General features: G+C 49.5%; 1 protein-coding gene and 1 pseudogene across 1 annotated transcript; both read right to left on the bottom strand.

Annotated features, from left to right (window-relative positions):
- Window positions 1–12,473, bottom strand: part of LOC146170883 (uncharacterized) — a 574,420-nt pseudogene that overhangs the window by 164,339 nt on the left and 397,608 nt on the right.
- On the bottom strand, window positions 8,417–10,174 carry LOC146170888 (uncharacterized). The gene has a single exon (XM_084586726.1). The coding sequence runs from the start codon at window positions 10,012–10,014 to the stop codon at window positions 8,728–8,730; it is 1,287 nt and encodes a 428-aa protein (XP_084442852.1). The 5' UTR covers window positions 10,015–10,174; the 3' UTR covers window positions 8,417–8,727.

The raw sequence follows: 12,473 nt of genomic DNA on the forward strand, positions 1-12,473 counted from the left end.
AAACATGTACAGCTTTGTGCAGAAAGTCTTTATTGTCATGGTCTAAAAAGACTAACAAATTCTCCACTAAGGACGAAACATTTCTGAAAGTGTGATTGTTTGCAGCAGTCCCAAAGCGTTTTGTCGTGAACAGCAATAAAACGTTCACTGAAAACGAGGGCAATGCAAGGCCACACACAGATAGATACATTCCTTTTGAATGACAGGAAGACTGTTGCACTCTGTGAATGCTCAGTCAGATGAGTGGAAAGCATTCCAAGGAAACCATTCATAGAAATGTCTCACTCATTCCAGAAGGTTACAGCATTGTGTCTGTTGACAGCATCGTGGACAGATCTTATGAGGCAGTGTTGAGGTATGTAACAGGAAAAACATTGAGTATCAATGATGAACACGTAGCAGGATTATTTCCTTGTACTAAATAAAACCTTCAGTGCCCTGTTCCACATACTCCATGATCAATTTGTTTGTACGCATGCATCATGTTTTCCATCTGTGTGTCCATGCTCTATTGAGGACTGTGTCAGATGCACAAATGTATAATGACTGTTATAAATCACTAGCACCATTGAGCACCCTCTGCTGCGTGTTCACAGTAAGCTGCAGAAGCTTTCAGGGAATTGGCACATTGATGCCACACAAAGCAAATAAAGGGAGTTTTCAAGAACAAACTGTAGCATTGTAATGCAAATAGTTTCTTCTTGCAATTACATTACAGCACTTATTGTGCCTGAACTTCATTCCAGTGTAATAAAGATTATATTTTAGTTTGGCTTTATGCATGAATTTCTTTTCTTTGCAGCAAGCTTTGGAAAGTGAGGCAGTATTTGCAAATGCAAATGTACTTTATTTGCGAGAAGTTTTCATGAGGAAGTTGACATATTACAGTTTCCATCATTGGTTATGGCTGCTATAGAACTCATTCCCATGAATGTATTGCAAGGAATGGCTTTACCAACGTTGTTTTAATTTTACTAGTTTGCTCATATACAAATTGTTTACTATGAACATAATCCATTTCAATTGGCTGGGAAACACAAGTGCCAGAGTCCCCAAGGCGACCATCATTCTATTTAGATATGTGTGTAAGGAACACTTCATCTTGAAAACAGTTATAATGCAGGTCATCTAGCCGCCACAAACACCGGTCTCTTGTGAAAACACAACATAATGGTAATGATTTTGCACTTTGCTGCATGAAAAGCATTAGTGAAAACAAATTCGTATCATTTTTGCATGTAATGGAGAGGCAAGCACCTCAGTTAATTGGAAAGTAATATATGCAACATTTTTTTAACCAGCATGCGCTACCTTAGGGCGTAAACGTGAGGTGTTTTCGGAATAATGTAAAGAAAAAATTGCATGGTCGCTTAAGACAACTTATACGAGGTAAACAGCAAAAGCCTAGTAATAGTAGCATTCCTTTCTAATCAATTGTAGTCATCACAAGTGATTAGAAGTCATTTTATCGATTGCTTCTCATTGCTAAGCATTTTTAGTCATGCCTAATTGATGGCAGGCATTAAAGTCATCACCGTTAGACATATTGGTCATCACAAGTCATTAGTAGTCATTACAACTAATCATTAGGTATTTTTAGCCATTTCTAATTGTAGTTGTTACAAGTCGTTCAGCCTACTGCTCATTTCAAGGCATTTAAATCAATAGAACTCATTTTTAATCATTTTTAGTCATTTTTAATCAATTGCAGTTGCTACAAGTCAGTGTAGTCATTACTTCTCATTACTAAGCATATTTAGTGATTTCTAATCAATTGCTGTTACAAGTCGTTAGACATGTGGGCCATTGAAATTTCAACATGTACCAATCTCTACTGTAACCTCTGTAATTCACTATCACTATCATTATTTCTTTTCCTCTGTCTTCTAGGGCGGACACTTCCTGATGATGGGTCCGCCGGTCACACCTGATGGTCACTTTCTGCCAATGCACTGTGAGCCTAGAAAAGCTTTCACCTGAAAATAACGAACCGACCATGTTCTCATTCAAGCACCCATCCACTGTGTACATCATCTGCCCATACGCTTTGAGAATATGATTGTTTTTGTTAGTGTGCGAGGGTGAGAGTAGAAGAACTGAACAAGGGTAATGGGGTACGCCTCAGTTCGCAGATGAGCCAACGTTTCGACAAGTGAACATGTCTTCGTATGGGCATAGCGATCATCACTGGTTGGGCTTAAAATACGCTTTTGCTTCCGAAGAAGAAAAGCTGGGAAGGGGAAAGTGGGTGCAAAGAAAGTAGGTGTGAAGGAGTTGGGAGGAAGGGATGGGTGAGAAGAAAGTGGGTCATGAAGTGAAAGAAAAAAAAGACAAAAAATATCTTCAGTATCAATTGTGGGCGATTCCTCTGCCCGAGGGATGCGCACGACAAATACACAGCGGGCAGCGTAACAAACATCTTTAATCTCACAGGGGTCGTCGAAGGCGGTGCTAGGTCGTCCAAGGCGGATGTCTACCTTGGGTCGTCGTCAGGGACCGGTTATCCCCGAACGAGCGGGGAGAGGGAAACAGGCTGCGCGCAGGGAGCATTGGGAAGTGGCGCGGCCTTCCAATGCGCGGCGCGCCGCGGGCCCTACAGAATTCATCAGTCAGAATGTATTTTTTATCAGAATGTATTTATTTATCAGTATGTATTTTTCAGGCTGATAAATACATACTGAAGATTTTTCTCTTTTTCTTTCACTTCAGCCTCAGTCGCTTTGGGATGTTAAAACCAGACAAGGAAATCATAGCTGCAGCAAAGAAGTTATACAGTTTTTTTGCCTGTAAATATTTACATAGTGAATTTATTGGCGTAATTGTTTTTCCGGCAACATTACGTCACCCTCTATCGATTGACACCACTCATTAACCTCTACCACTTCACAATTACTGCAATTACTGCGAATAACTGCTGCGGACATGATTTTGCTGACATGGCCTGCGGACAGAAATCTGTGAACATAGCTAATAATACTTTCCTATTAATACTGTGACATGAAATAGTACCTAAAGCAGCGTTCATTATTAGAGAGAGGCATCTGGTGACAAATTTCAGATCATTAATGGCATAGATGAATTCCTTTGAAATGACCACTATAATCATTTACATTTCTAATCAAGTAAGTATACTTTGCCATTTCTGTAAGGTTCTGTTCAAGGGTTCATGTGGTACTGTTCTGTACGCCACATATACAGGTGGCAGTTGCGCATTGGCAGGTAGTGTGCTTTTCAAGCTATGTAATAATTTACACTTCAGCTATCTCATGCTTTCACTCTCCATATGACTGTGATGAAAACAATTTTATGAGCACACACACACACACACACACACACACACACACACACACACACACACACACACACACACACACACACACACACACACACACACACACACACACACACACACACACACACACACACACACACACACACACACACACACACACACACACACACACACACACACACACACACACACACACACACACACACACACACACACACACACACACACACACACACACATACATACATACATACATACATACATACATACATACATACATACATACATACATACATACATACATACATACATACATACATACATACATACATACATACATACATACATACATACATACATACATACATACATACATACATACATACATACATACATACATACATTCAAAACACCACAATACTCTCAAAGCTGTTGGTAACTCGTCATTTCACTCATGTGTGCTGCCTCTGTGTTGTGTGACGTAAGTGCACGGGAAAGACCCCCAGGTGGACGAATTTTTTTGGGGTCTCCACTATAACGTCTGTAATAGCCCGTGTTGCTGCGATACGTAAAATGCCACAAACCAAACCAAGCCGATCACATGTGTATGCCATTACGTGCCTCTTATCTACCCTTTTTCGGCAACACTGATATAATACATAAAGGACAAGCCATGGTTCACAGTTGCACTTTGCTACAATGTTTTCATCGTGGTCGCGCAGCATAAGAAAATGGTGTTCGAGACAGTGTACAGGGTATTCAAGGGAGTTAGAAATATACTTCTTTCACATTCCTGGCGAATGCGTGATGTGTCTGTTTCCAGCAACAGGTAGTATCAGTACTCAAAACATTGCTCACTATAGATACAGAAATGTGAGCATGTTAACTCTACAGGCTAATAAAAGTGCTTCAAATGGTGCATTTGCAGTTATGCATTTTAAAGAATGGGCAGACACTATGCTATAAATAAATGAATGTACTGTGCCCTTTTAATTGCATAAACACTTTGGAAACATCTGTGCTCTTGTGAATGACATTGGCCCTTCAAGACCGCACCATTCGTCTCCATTACAATGCATGCATAAATTTGGTGCAGTATGATACACTTACGTAGTGGCGACGAGGTCGACGACACAAATGAAGGGGTCTATGATTGCACTAAAGAAGCTATCTATTTGGCTGACTTGCGCCCGCAAAAGAACTAAGCAACTCGGCGGCGGCGATAGAAAGAGAAGTTTATTTGGTACCTTGAACGTACATTTGAAACCACAGACGATCGTGGGTGCGATGTTTATACAGTCGTCAATAATACACGCTATTCACTGTGCTCAAACAAAGGGTAATAATAACCGTAGCCAAAGCTGTCCGTATGGCCTCTCTTCGCTTAAAGGAAATAAAACTCACACGCACATCAAGGTGTGGAAACTATCCCCCATAAGAAAAAGCCGTTTGACAGGGCGACCGATTACATCCCATAAAGGCGCAATATAAGCTTGAATACTGCGCCTACTCAAGACCTCGGGTGCAAGCTTAAGAAAGGGGGGGGGAAAGGGGATACGAGGCTCGCAGGCTAGTACAGCAAGGCCGGCATCTTCAGCCTGTTGTCACCTACAACAAAGAAGCGCGTATGCCAACGCCGCAGAAACCGCGCCTCACCATCTCTTTCTAGCTGATCAGACAAGTACTTCCAGATGACGAGGCGCAGATTCCGCAGCGCCGGGTACATTGCGCGAGCAGGAGTCCGACGTGCCTCAGCGAGGCAGCGACGCCGCCACAGTACATACATGGTGGCGGCGACAACTAAACGTGGAAAAAGGCCACGCTGGCGTCTTGTGCCAGGGCCTACGCGAACTCTAAACATGCGCTGCACGAGGCGCCACATAGTGCGTGCAACAACACATTCAAAGAAAACATGCTGCAACGTTTCTACGCCACCGCAATTGGCGCATCTATCGTTGGGTACCACGCCCCACCTGGCGAGGCGCTGGCGCGTGGGAAGAACCCCCCAGCGCCTGTTCCACTCAAAATCTACAACTTCATTGGGCATTCGGCCTGTCGCCAATGCCCGCCATTTGGAGATGGCTGTCATCCGGATTTCATCCGGTGTAAGGCGTGCACACGCGATTTGTTCGCTAATCTGAATGGGTGGCGTGTCTGTAAGGCTCGCATCAGGTAAGTCGGCGTCTAACGCCTCTTTCATTCCCGCGACAGCGCGATAGAAAGAGGACGGCCTCTCTGCTTGGGGGCCTACATGCCTTCCAGGGTTGAAAGCCCGACGTGCCGTGCTTAACCAGTAGACGAGTAGTGAGCGTCCTGGGTAAGACTCCCTTGTGAGAAGGGAACCCACTAACCTCACTGCCAGCACCCGCGACACAGTAGGGATGCACGGCAATCCAAGGCCTCCCCTGTTTGTCGGCAGTGTTAACAAGTGACGGGCAACCAACGCAGTCCGGCCGTCCCACACAAAGGCGCCTACAAGAGACGCGAGGCGGCCCGCTGTACGGCGCGGAATTATTGCGACGCGTGCCACATAAAAAGCGAAAGCGCACACACGAGTTTTCACAACCGTGGCTTTTGCCCTTAGTGAGAGGCTGAAAAGTGCGGCCTCCGAAAGAGCGCGTGTTGCTCGCAACACAACCTCTTCCCAAGTACGGGAAGAAACTCCACTTGTTTCGAACAATATCCCCAACACACGGACTGCGGCCACAAAGTTCACCGCCACAGGCAGTGGATCTCTGAAAGACCCAAAGCGCAGCGCCTGGCTTTTACTAGGGTTGAGCTGTGCACCTGACAGAAGAGCGTATTGGTCAAAGGTGGATAGGAAGACTCGGAAGCTCTCGCTGTCCCGAACAAAAACAGATATCATCCGCATACGCGGAAACCACTAGCGTTTCCTGTCCTACCATTGGGAAGCCCCGAATTCGTTTGTCGGCGACTACTTTACGCAGAAAAGGATCCAGAGCAAGCACGAAAAGGGCCGGTGAGAGCGGGCACCCTTGTCTTACCCCTCGTGTTACCGCAAAACTGCCTGCGATGGTGCCATTGAGGACGAGTTGGCTGGTTAAACCATTATATAGTGATCTTATGAGTCGTACAAATTCAGTCGATAAGCCAAAGCAACTAAGCACATTAAAGAGATAGCTGTGATCTACGTTATCAAAAGCCTTCGCCTGGTCTAAAGCAACGAATATACCACTGACATTTTTGGCATTTGCGTAAGCGAATACATCTCTCGTTAACGTAAGGGAGGCAAACACCGACCTACCAGGTACCGCGCAGGACTAGTAAGGGCTTACCAGGTCCTCTAAGTAGGCTCGCAGCCTTCTGACAAGTAGAGTGGCAATCAGTTTATAATCAGTGTTCAGGAGGGTAACTGGTCGCCAAGACGCTGGGCTTGATGGTGTGAAGCCGTCCTTTAGGAGCAAGATGATGCGCCCAGCGTTAAACGAGGGTGGTTTCGTGCCATTTGAAAGAAAACCGTTTACAAGCTTAAGAAGCAAACCTCCGATGATGTCGAAAAAGGTGGTGTAAAAACCTGCCACTATCCCATCTGGACCAGGCGCAGTTGACTGATTCATGGCCCCTAAAGCGTCGCGCACCTCCTCCATAGTAGCTGGAGATGTAAGTGCCACGCGTGCCTCTTCAGGAACCTGAGGGAGGGGCCCGCAGAAGGAGCTGACAGCTTCTTCATAGCCTTCGCGTTGGTCGACGCCCTGGGAAGAAAACAGGGCAGCAAAATGGCTGCAAAAGATGCGCTGGATATCGGCTTCATCTGAAGAGGGAGTACCATCTTCCAAGATTACTTCATCCACTTGCGGTGGCCGAACTTTAGACTGACCTTGCGAGCGCGCGTAACCAATGTCAGCTGTGTCAACAAGGGGAATGCGTGAACCTGCTGCCATACGTGATGAGCGGGAGCTGTTCTCAAGGATGCGATGATACCGAGTGCGCAGTGTATCAAGATACTCTCTCATTGCGAAAGTTAACTCGCCGCCATCGCGTACAATCCGCATACGTCTGAGGACGTCATTGAGCGCCGTAGTAACACGGACGCGCCGCGCTTTCCCCGTGAGCACGAGAATGTCTCGCCATCGTGACTTGAGGGTATCCCAGCCTGTGGGAGTCCAGTCAGTCACATCCGCTACCAATGCCCGCAGTTCCGCGCGAATCGTAGTAATGCACTCATCATCATGCAGTATGGATGCGTCCATTCGCCACATTAGTGGGCTGTTGGAGCGTCCAGGCGCCCCCTGTAGAGTGACCATTACTGGGAGATGGTCGCTAATATTTCCGACCGCTGCAGGAAAGGGCAGCACCTCACACTCAAGCAAATTGGCCAGCAGGGTAGAGGGGACGTAAACTCGGTCTAGCCGGCTAGCACTCCGACCCCTAGTGCGCGTTGCCACAAAATTGTCCCCATGTAGTGCGACCCATGTGTCCTGAAGGCACAGGGAGCGGACAAGCTTCCCCAGTTCTTTTGCATGACAATGTGACGCGCCCTGTCCGGGCCCCCTGATGTCGCGCCATGAGTCCAAAACACAGTTAAAGTCTCCAAGCAGGACGTGTGGAACATCATCCAAAAAATGTGGCGCAATGGATTTGAAGAACTCGTTCGTCAAACTACGCGTGACCGGCGCGTAAACGTTGACGAAACGAGTCCTCCGGCCGTCCAAAAAAACGTCCACCGCAATCAAGCGACCATCGAGACCGAATGTGCAGTGAGCACTCGATCTGAATGCAGGGTTAAGAAAAACGACACCCACGCCGCAAAACCGCGAGTCCGTCAGAGAAAAAAAGGCATCAACATTAAAATAAGAACGAAAGGAAATGACATCTGCAGGTGTACGAAAATTGCATTCCTGCAAGAACAAAGCATCAACTTGATACAAACGTGCGAGGTGTAGCACTTGCCGCTGCTTATCGGGATTACGGAATCCTTGCACGTTAAAAGTAAGAAAGCGAAACCTAGCCATCATAACAAATGAGTGAATGAAACCAAAACAGCAAAGAAACGCAGCTGGAGAACAAACAAAACGGCGAAGGACTCACGATATAGTTCTGCGGACCAAGTTTGCGAGTGCACCCTGCGTCGGCGCCATGGAAAGGCATGACGGTATCCGACAGGTCCCCGCTGAGGTTCCGGCTGTTAGCTCGACGACGACGCGGCAGCGACGATACACGGACCATGGGCGGCGAAAACGTCCAGTCAGAACGAGTGGCTATGGAAAAAAGCACACAGTCACACTCGAACCCACACACACTGCACCGCACGCACCGTCCATCGTTCACCACCGGCGCCGGCGAAGCCGTAGTCCCGATAAGATAGCAGTGGCTGGGGTGGAGCGCCAAGGTTGCGGCGCTTCGGCCACCGCAAAGCGGGAAAGGATGAGGTTGGCCGTCACGGCCTGTCACCTTGAAGAGTGGCGCCATAGCACTCACGTCTCGGAAAACGAGACGTCCATCGGTGCGTCGTTCTCAGCGGTCTTCGGCTTCTTTTTTGGGGCCGAGGGCGTCGTCACGCTTGCTCCACCATCCGATGCCGAGTGCTGGCGCTTTGTTTCGTCAGCGCCATCCAAAAGTAATGTTTTCCGCACACTTGTGCGTTGGGTCTTGGGAGCACTTGCGCCCAACTCGCGCAACGACCCGGGCAGGAGACTAGGTGTTCTGGGAAGCTGAGGTTCATGGCTGTAGTCTTCCGACTGGGCATGCACGGTAGCTCCAGGGGAGGGGAAAGCCGCCGACTCCGAACAGGCCTCGGGCAGAGCGCTCTCCTTCGTAATGGGTGCGTTCAGAGCCGCACCCTCGTATGTCGGTGTGGCGGGAAGGTACGACGCGTCCGAGTCAGTCACTGACGAGAAGGACGCACGCGACGACTCGTCGTCGGACGTAACTTCCGAGCTCCTGACGTCGGATTCCGGCGACTGGGCGGCGGTGGACGCCCTGTCCAGTTCGCCCTCAGAATGTGTAGTGGGGGTTCTACTTGACACTACCGAGGGCTCATTGAGGACTGTCACGGCGGCGTTTCCACCTTGGTGCGACATGGTATCAGGCGTAGCAGCGGCCGCATACGAGCGCGGCATCACGCAGTCCTTGGTCACGTGGTTACCGCCGCACCGTTTACACGCTGCTTGGCACGCCTCTGTCTCGTGGCCGTACGTGGAGCAGCGGCCACAACGTGCCGCGGTGCAGGAAGCACCAAAATGGCCCTCTGCGCCGCACTTGGAGCACACTCGCTTCATCCCACGATACTCCAGCATCGCACGGTGCCCAGCGACAGTGATGAAGTTGGGTGGTGCCCGGAGCATGTCTAGCTTTACCAGCCTCGCTCCGGTACGCACATGACTCTTTCCCTTGAAAACCGGCTCGGTCACAGCGCGGACCTTGCCGTACGGACTTAGAGCGGCGGCGAGGGAGTCGTCGCTCACTGACGGGGGTAGACGGAACACCGTCACGTAAACCACTGGAGCAGCCATTTGCGCCAGTGGTACTTGCTTTCCAGCGACGAGGATTGCGCCCGCCGCTACCATCTTAGTTGCTTGAGCCATCGACGAGACGGCAGCAAGGAACTTTGTTCCGCCGAGGTGCTGCAGGTACTGCAGACCCCCGACACCGACGACCGCCTCGAGTGCATCAATTAGGTCGTCCGCCGGAGCAGGCTCCGGTAGGGTGAACTGAAAGCATTGCGCTTTCGTAGGTCGCTGGACTGGAGGCGGCAGGTCCATGGCTGCCCTAGCCCCGGACACCACAGCTGGAAGCGTGGCGCCTGGGCCCTGTACCTGGCAGCGGGGACTCCGAGGACGAGTTGGATCCGGGGGCCGCCGGAGTAGGCGTCACTGAAGGCAGTTCGACGACGGCGATAGCAACGTGCTCGTCGATCGTCGAACAAAGAATGCTCATCACACTCGTCAACGCTCAATTTAAAGGCTGCACAGAACAATTTAGATAACGTCGCAAACAGCTACCAGCACGGGCTGGAACATTCTAGAAAGACACCCGAGTGACCGGAACATTCGAGACAGATCTCGGTGCATCTTGCGCTACAACGAAACTGATAAAGGTGTGACTCGCGACATCGAGCATTAACAAAGATTACGGAACTGATAAGCGGTCCAGAATAAGAGTGATAAGCCTGCATGCCGGCGGCTGTTAAAAAGCAAATACAGTTTTGAAGGTTTCGCGGCATTACTCCCCCCTTATAAAAAGAAAAAAACATCGCCTTGATGTTCCAAAACAAAGAAACTTAAACATAAACACTGCAAAGTTTAACCACCACAGATTCTTTAACGCGCGTAATATGGCTTCAGTCGTACAACATGTACAATTTCTGGGCATTCGCGTCGCCGTTGTGGTGCTGACGTTCCGTCGGGAATGGCTTCATAGTCCAGCGGTCCGACGCAGCGAATGATTTTGTACGGCCCAAAGTATCGACGCAACAACTTTTCACTTAATCCGCGACGGCGAATTGGTGTCCAAACCCACACTGGGTCTCCTGGATTGTCCTCTGCGTGGCGTCATCGTAAATTGTATCGTCCGCTTTCGGTGAGCTGCTGGTCTTTAATACGCAGCCGTGCGAGTCGTCGGGCTTCCTCTGCACGCTGCAGGTAGGCGGTGACGTCAAGGTTGTCCTCGCTGGTTACGTCGAGCGTCGTCCCGGGCTCCCTGCCGTACACAAGCTTAAACGGGGTCGCTCTGGTCGTCTCCTGGAGTGCCGTGTTATACGCGAAGATCACGTACGGCAAGATGGCGTCCCAGGTCTTGTGTTCAGCGTCGACGTACATGGCGATCATGTCCGCGATAGTTTTATTCAGGCGCTCCTTAAGGCCATTGGTCTGGGGATGGTACGCCGTTGTTCGTCGATGGCTTGTATGACTGTAATCCAGGATGGCTTGCGTCAACTCTGCCGTAAACGCCGTTCCTCTGTCCATGATGAGCACTTCTGGGGCGCCATGTCGCAAGAGAATTTGTTCGACAAAAAATTTGTCGACTTCTGCCTAGTGATTAGAGCGCCCGTCTCGGCTGCGGGAGGTGGTTAGTTCGAAGCCCACCGCCGGACACCCACCGGTAAAAATGGGTACAAGCGTCCCCGGCCTGGCGCTCGGCTTTTCCAGGGGTTTGCGTTTGGGAGAAGCTCCGTAATGTGGGTAACGGGTAAGGTAGTCAGTGGCCATGATGATCCACTTGTTACCCATAGACGAAGATGGAAAGGGGCAGAGGAGATCCATCCCAATTTGTTGAATGGGCAGGATTGGGAGCGGAATCGGGTTTAGTAGTCCTGCTGGTCTGATCGGCAGCGTCTTGCGTCGTTGGCACTCACGGCACATCTTCACTTAGTGAGCAACTTCGGCAGGCAGTCGCGGCCAGTAATACTTCTCCTGGATTCGACACAAGTGCGCGCAAATCCGAGATGGTCTGCTGTGGGCTCATCGTGCAACGCCTGCAGAATTTCCTGCCGGAAGTTTTTAGGCACTACAAGAAGCTGCGTGGTCTTGTTGGTTGCAAAGTTCTTCTTCACTAGGAGGCCATTGCTTAACGCAAACGATGATAAATGTCGCCTGAGTACACCAGGAGGGGAAGTGGTCTTTCCTTCTAAGTAATCGGCTAGCGCTTTCAGCTCAGGGTCCGATCGCTGTTGTTCTGCGAAACCGCTGGCGCTTACCGGTCCCAAAAAGACGTCGTCGTCATCGTTCTTCGGGGGAGCGTCGACGGGAGCGCGTGATAGGCAGTCTGCGTCGGAATGCTTCCGGCCCGACTTATAGACTACAGTCAAGTCAAATTCTAGAAGTTGTAGGCTCCATCTGGCAAGGCGGCCGGAGGGATCTTTCAAATTAGCCGGCCAGCAGAGCGCATGATGGTCGCTAACAACCTTGAATGGTCGGCCGTATAGGTTGGGATGAAACTTAGAAGTAGCCCTGATGATCACAAGGCACTCCTTCTCGGTCGTCGAGTAACTGACTTCGGCTTTTGTGAGGGACCTGCTAGCGTAGGTGATTACTTTTTCCTGTCCGGCACTCTTCTGGACGAGAATGGCTCCTAGGCCCACACTGCTCACGTCGGTGTGAATTTCGGTCTCGGCGTTTTCATCGCCGATCTCTTTCGTCGACCTCAATTTGCCAATATCCGCTTTTCAGGCCCATCGATGAGAAGTACCTTGCATTGCAGAGACGGTCGAGAGTGTCGTCGA

This window comes from Amblyomma maculatum, unplaced genomic scaffold, assembly GCF_055883805.1.
Source record: "Amblyomma maculatum isolate TAMU_Amacu unplaced genomic scaffold, ASM5588380v1 scaffold_29, whole genome shotgun sequence".
Taxonomy (NCBI): domain Eukaryota; kingdom Metazoa; phylum Arthropoda; class Arachnida; order Ixodida; family Ixodidae; genus Amblyomma; species Amblyomma maculatum.

Excerpts from the sequence above, each read along its gene's own strand:
- LOC146170888 (XM_084586726.1), bottom strand. The coding sequence starts at position 10,014 with ATGGACCTGCCGCCTCCAGTCCAGCGACCTACGAAAGCGCAATGCTTT.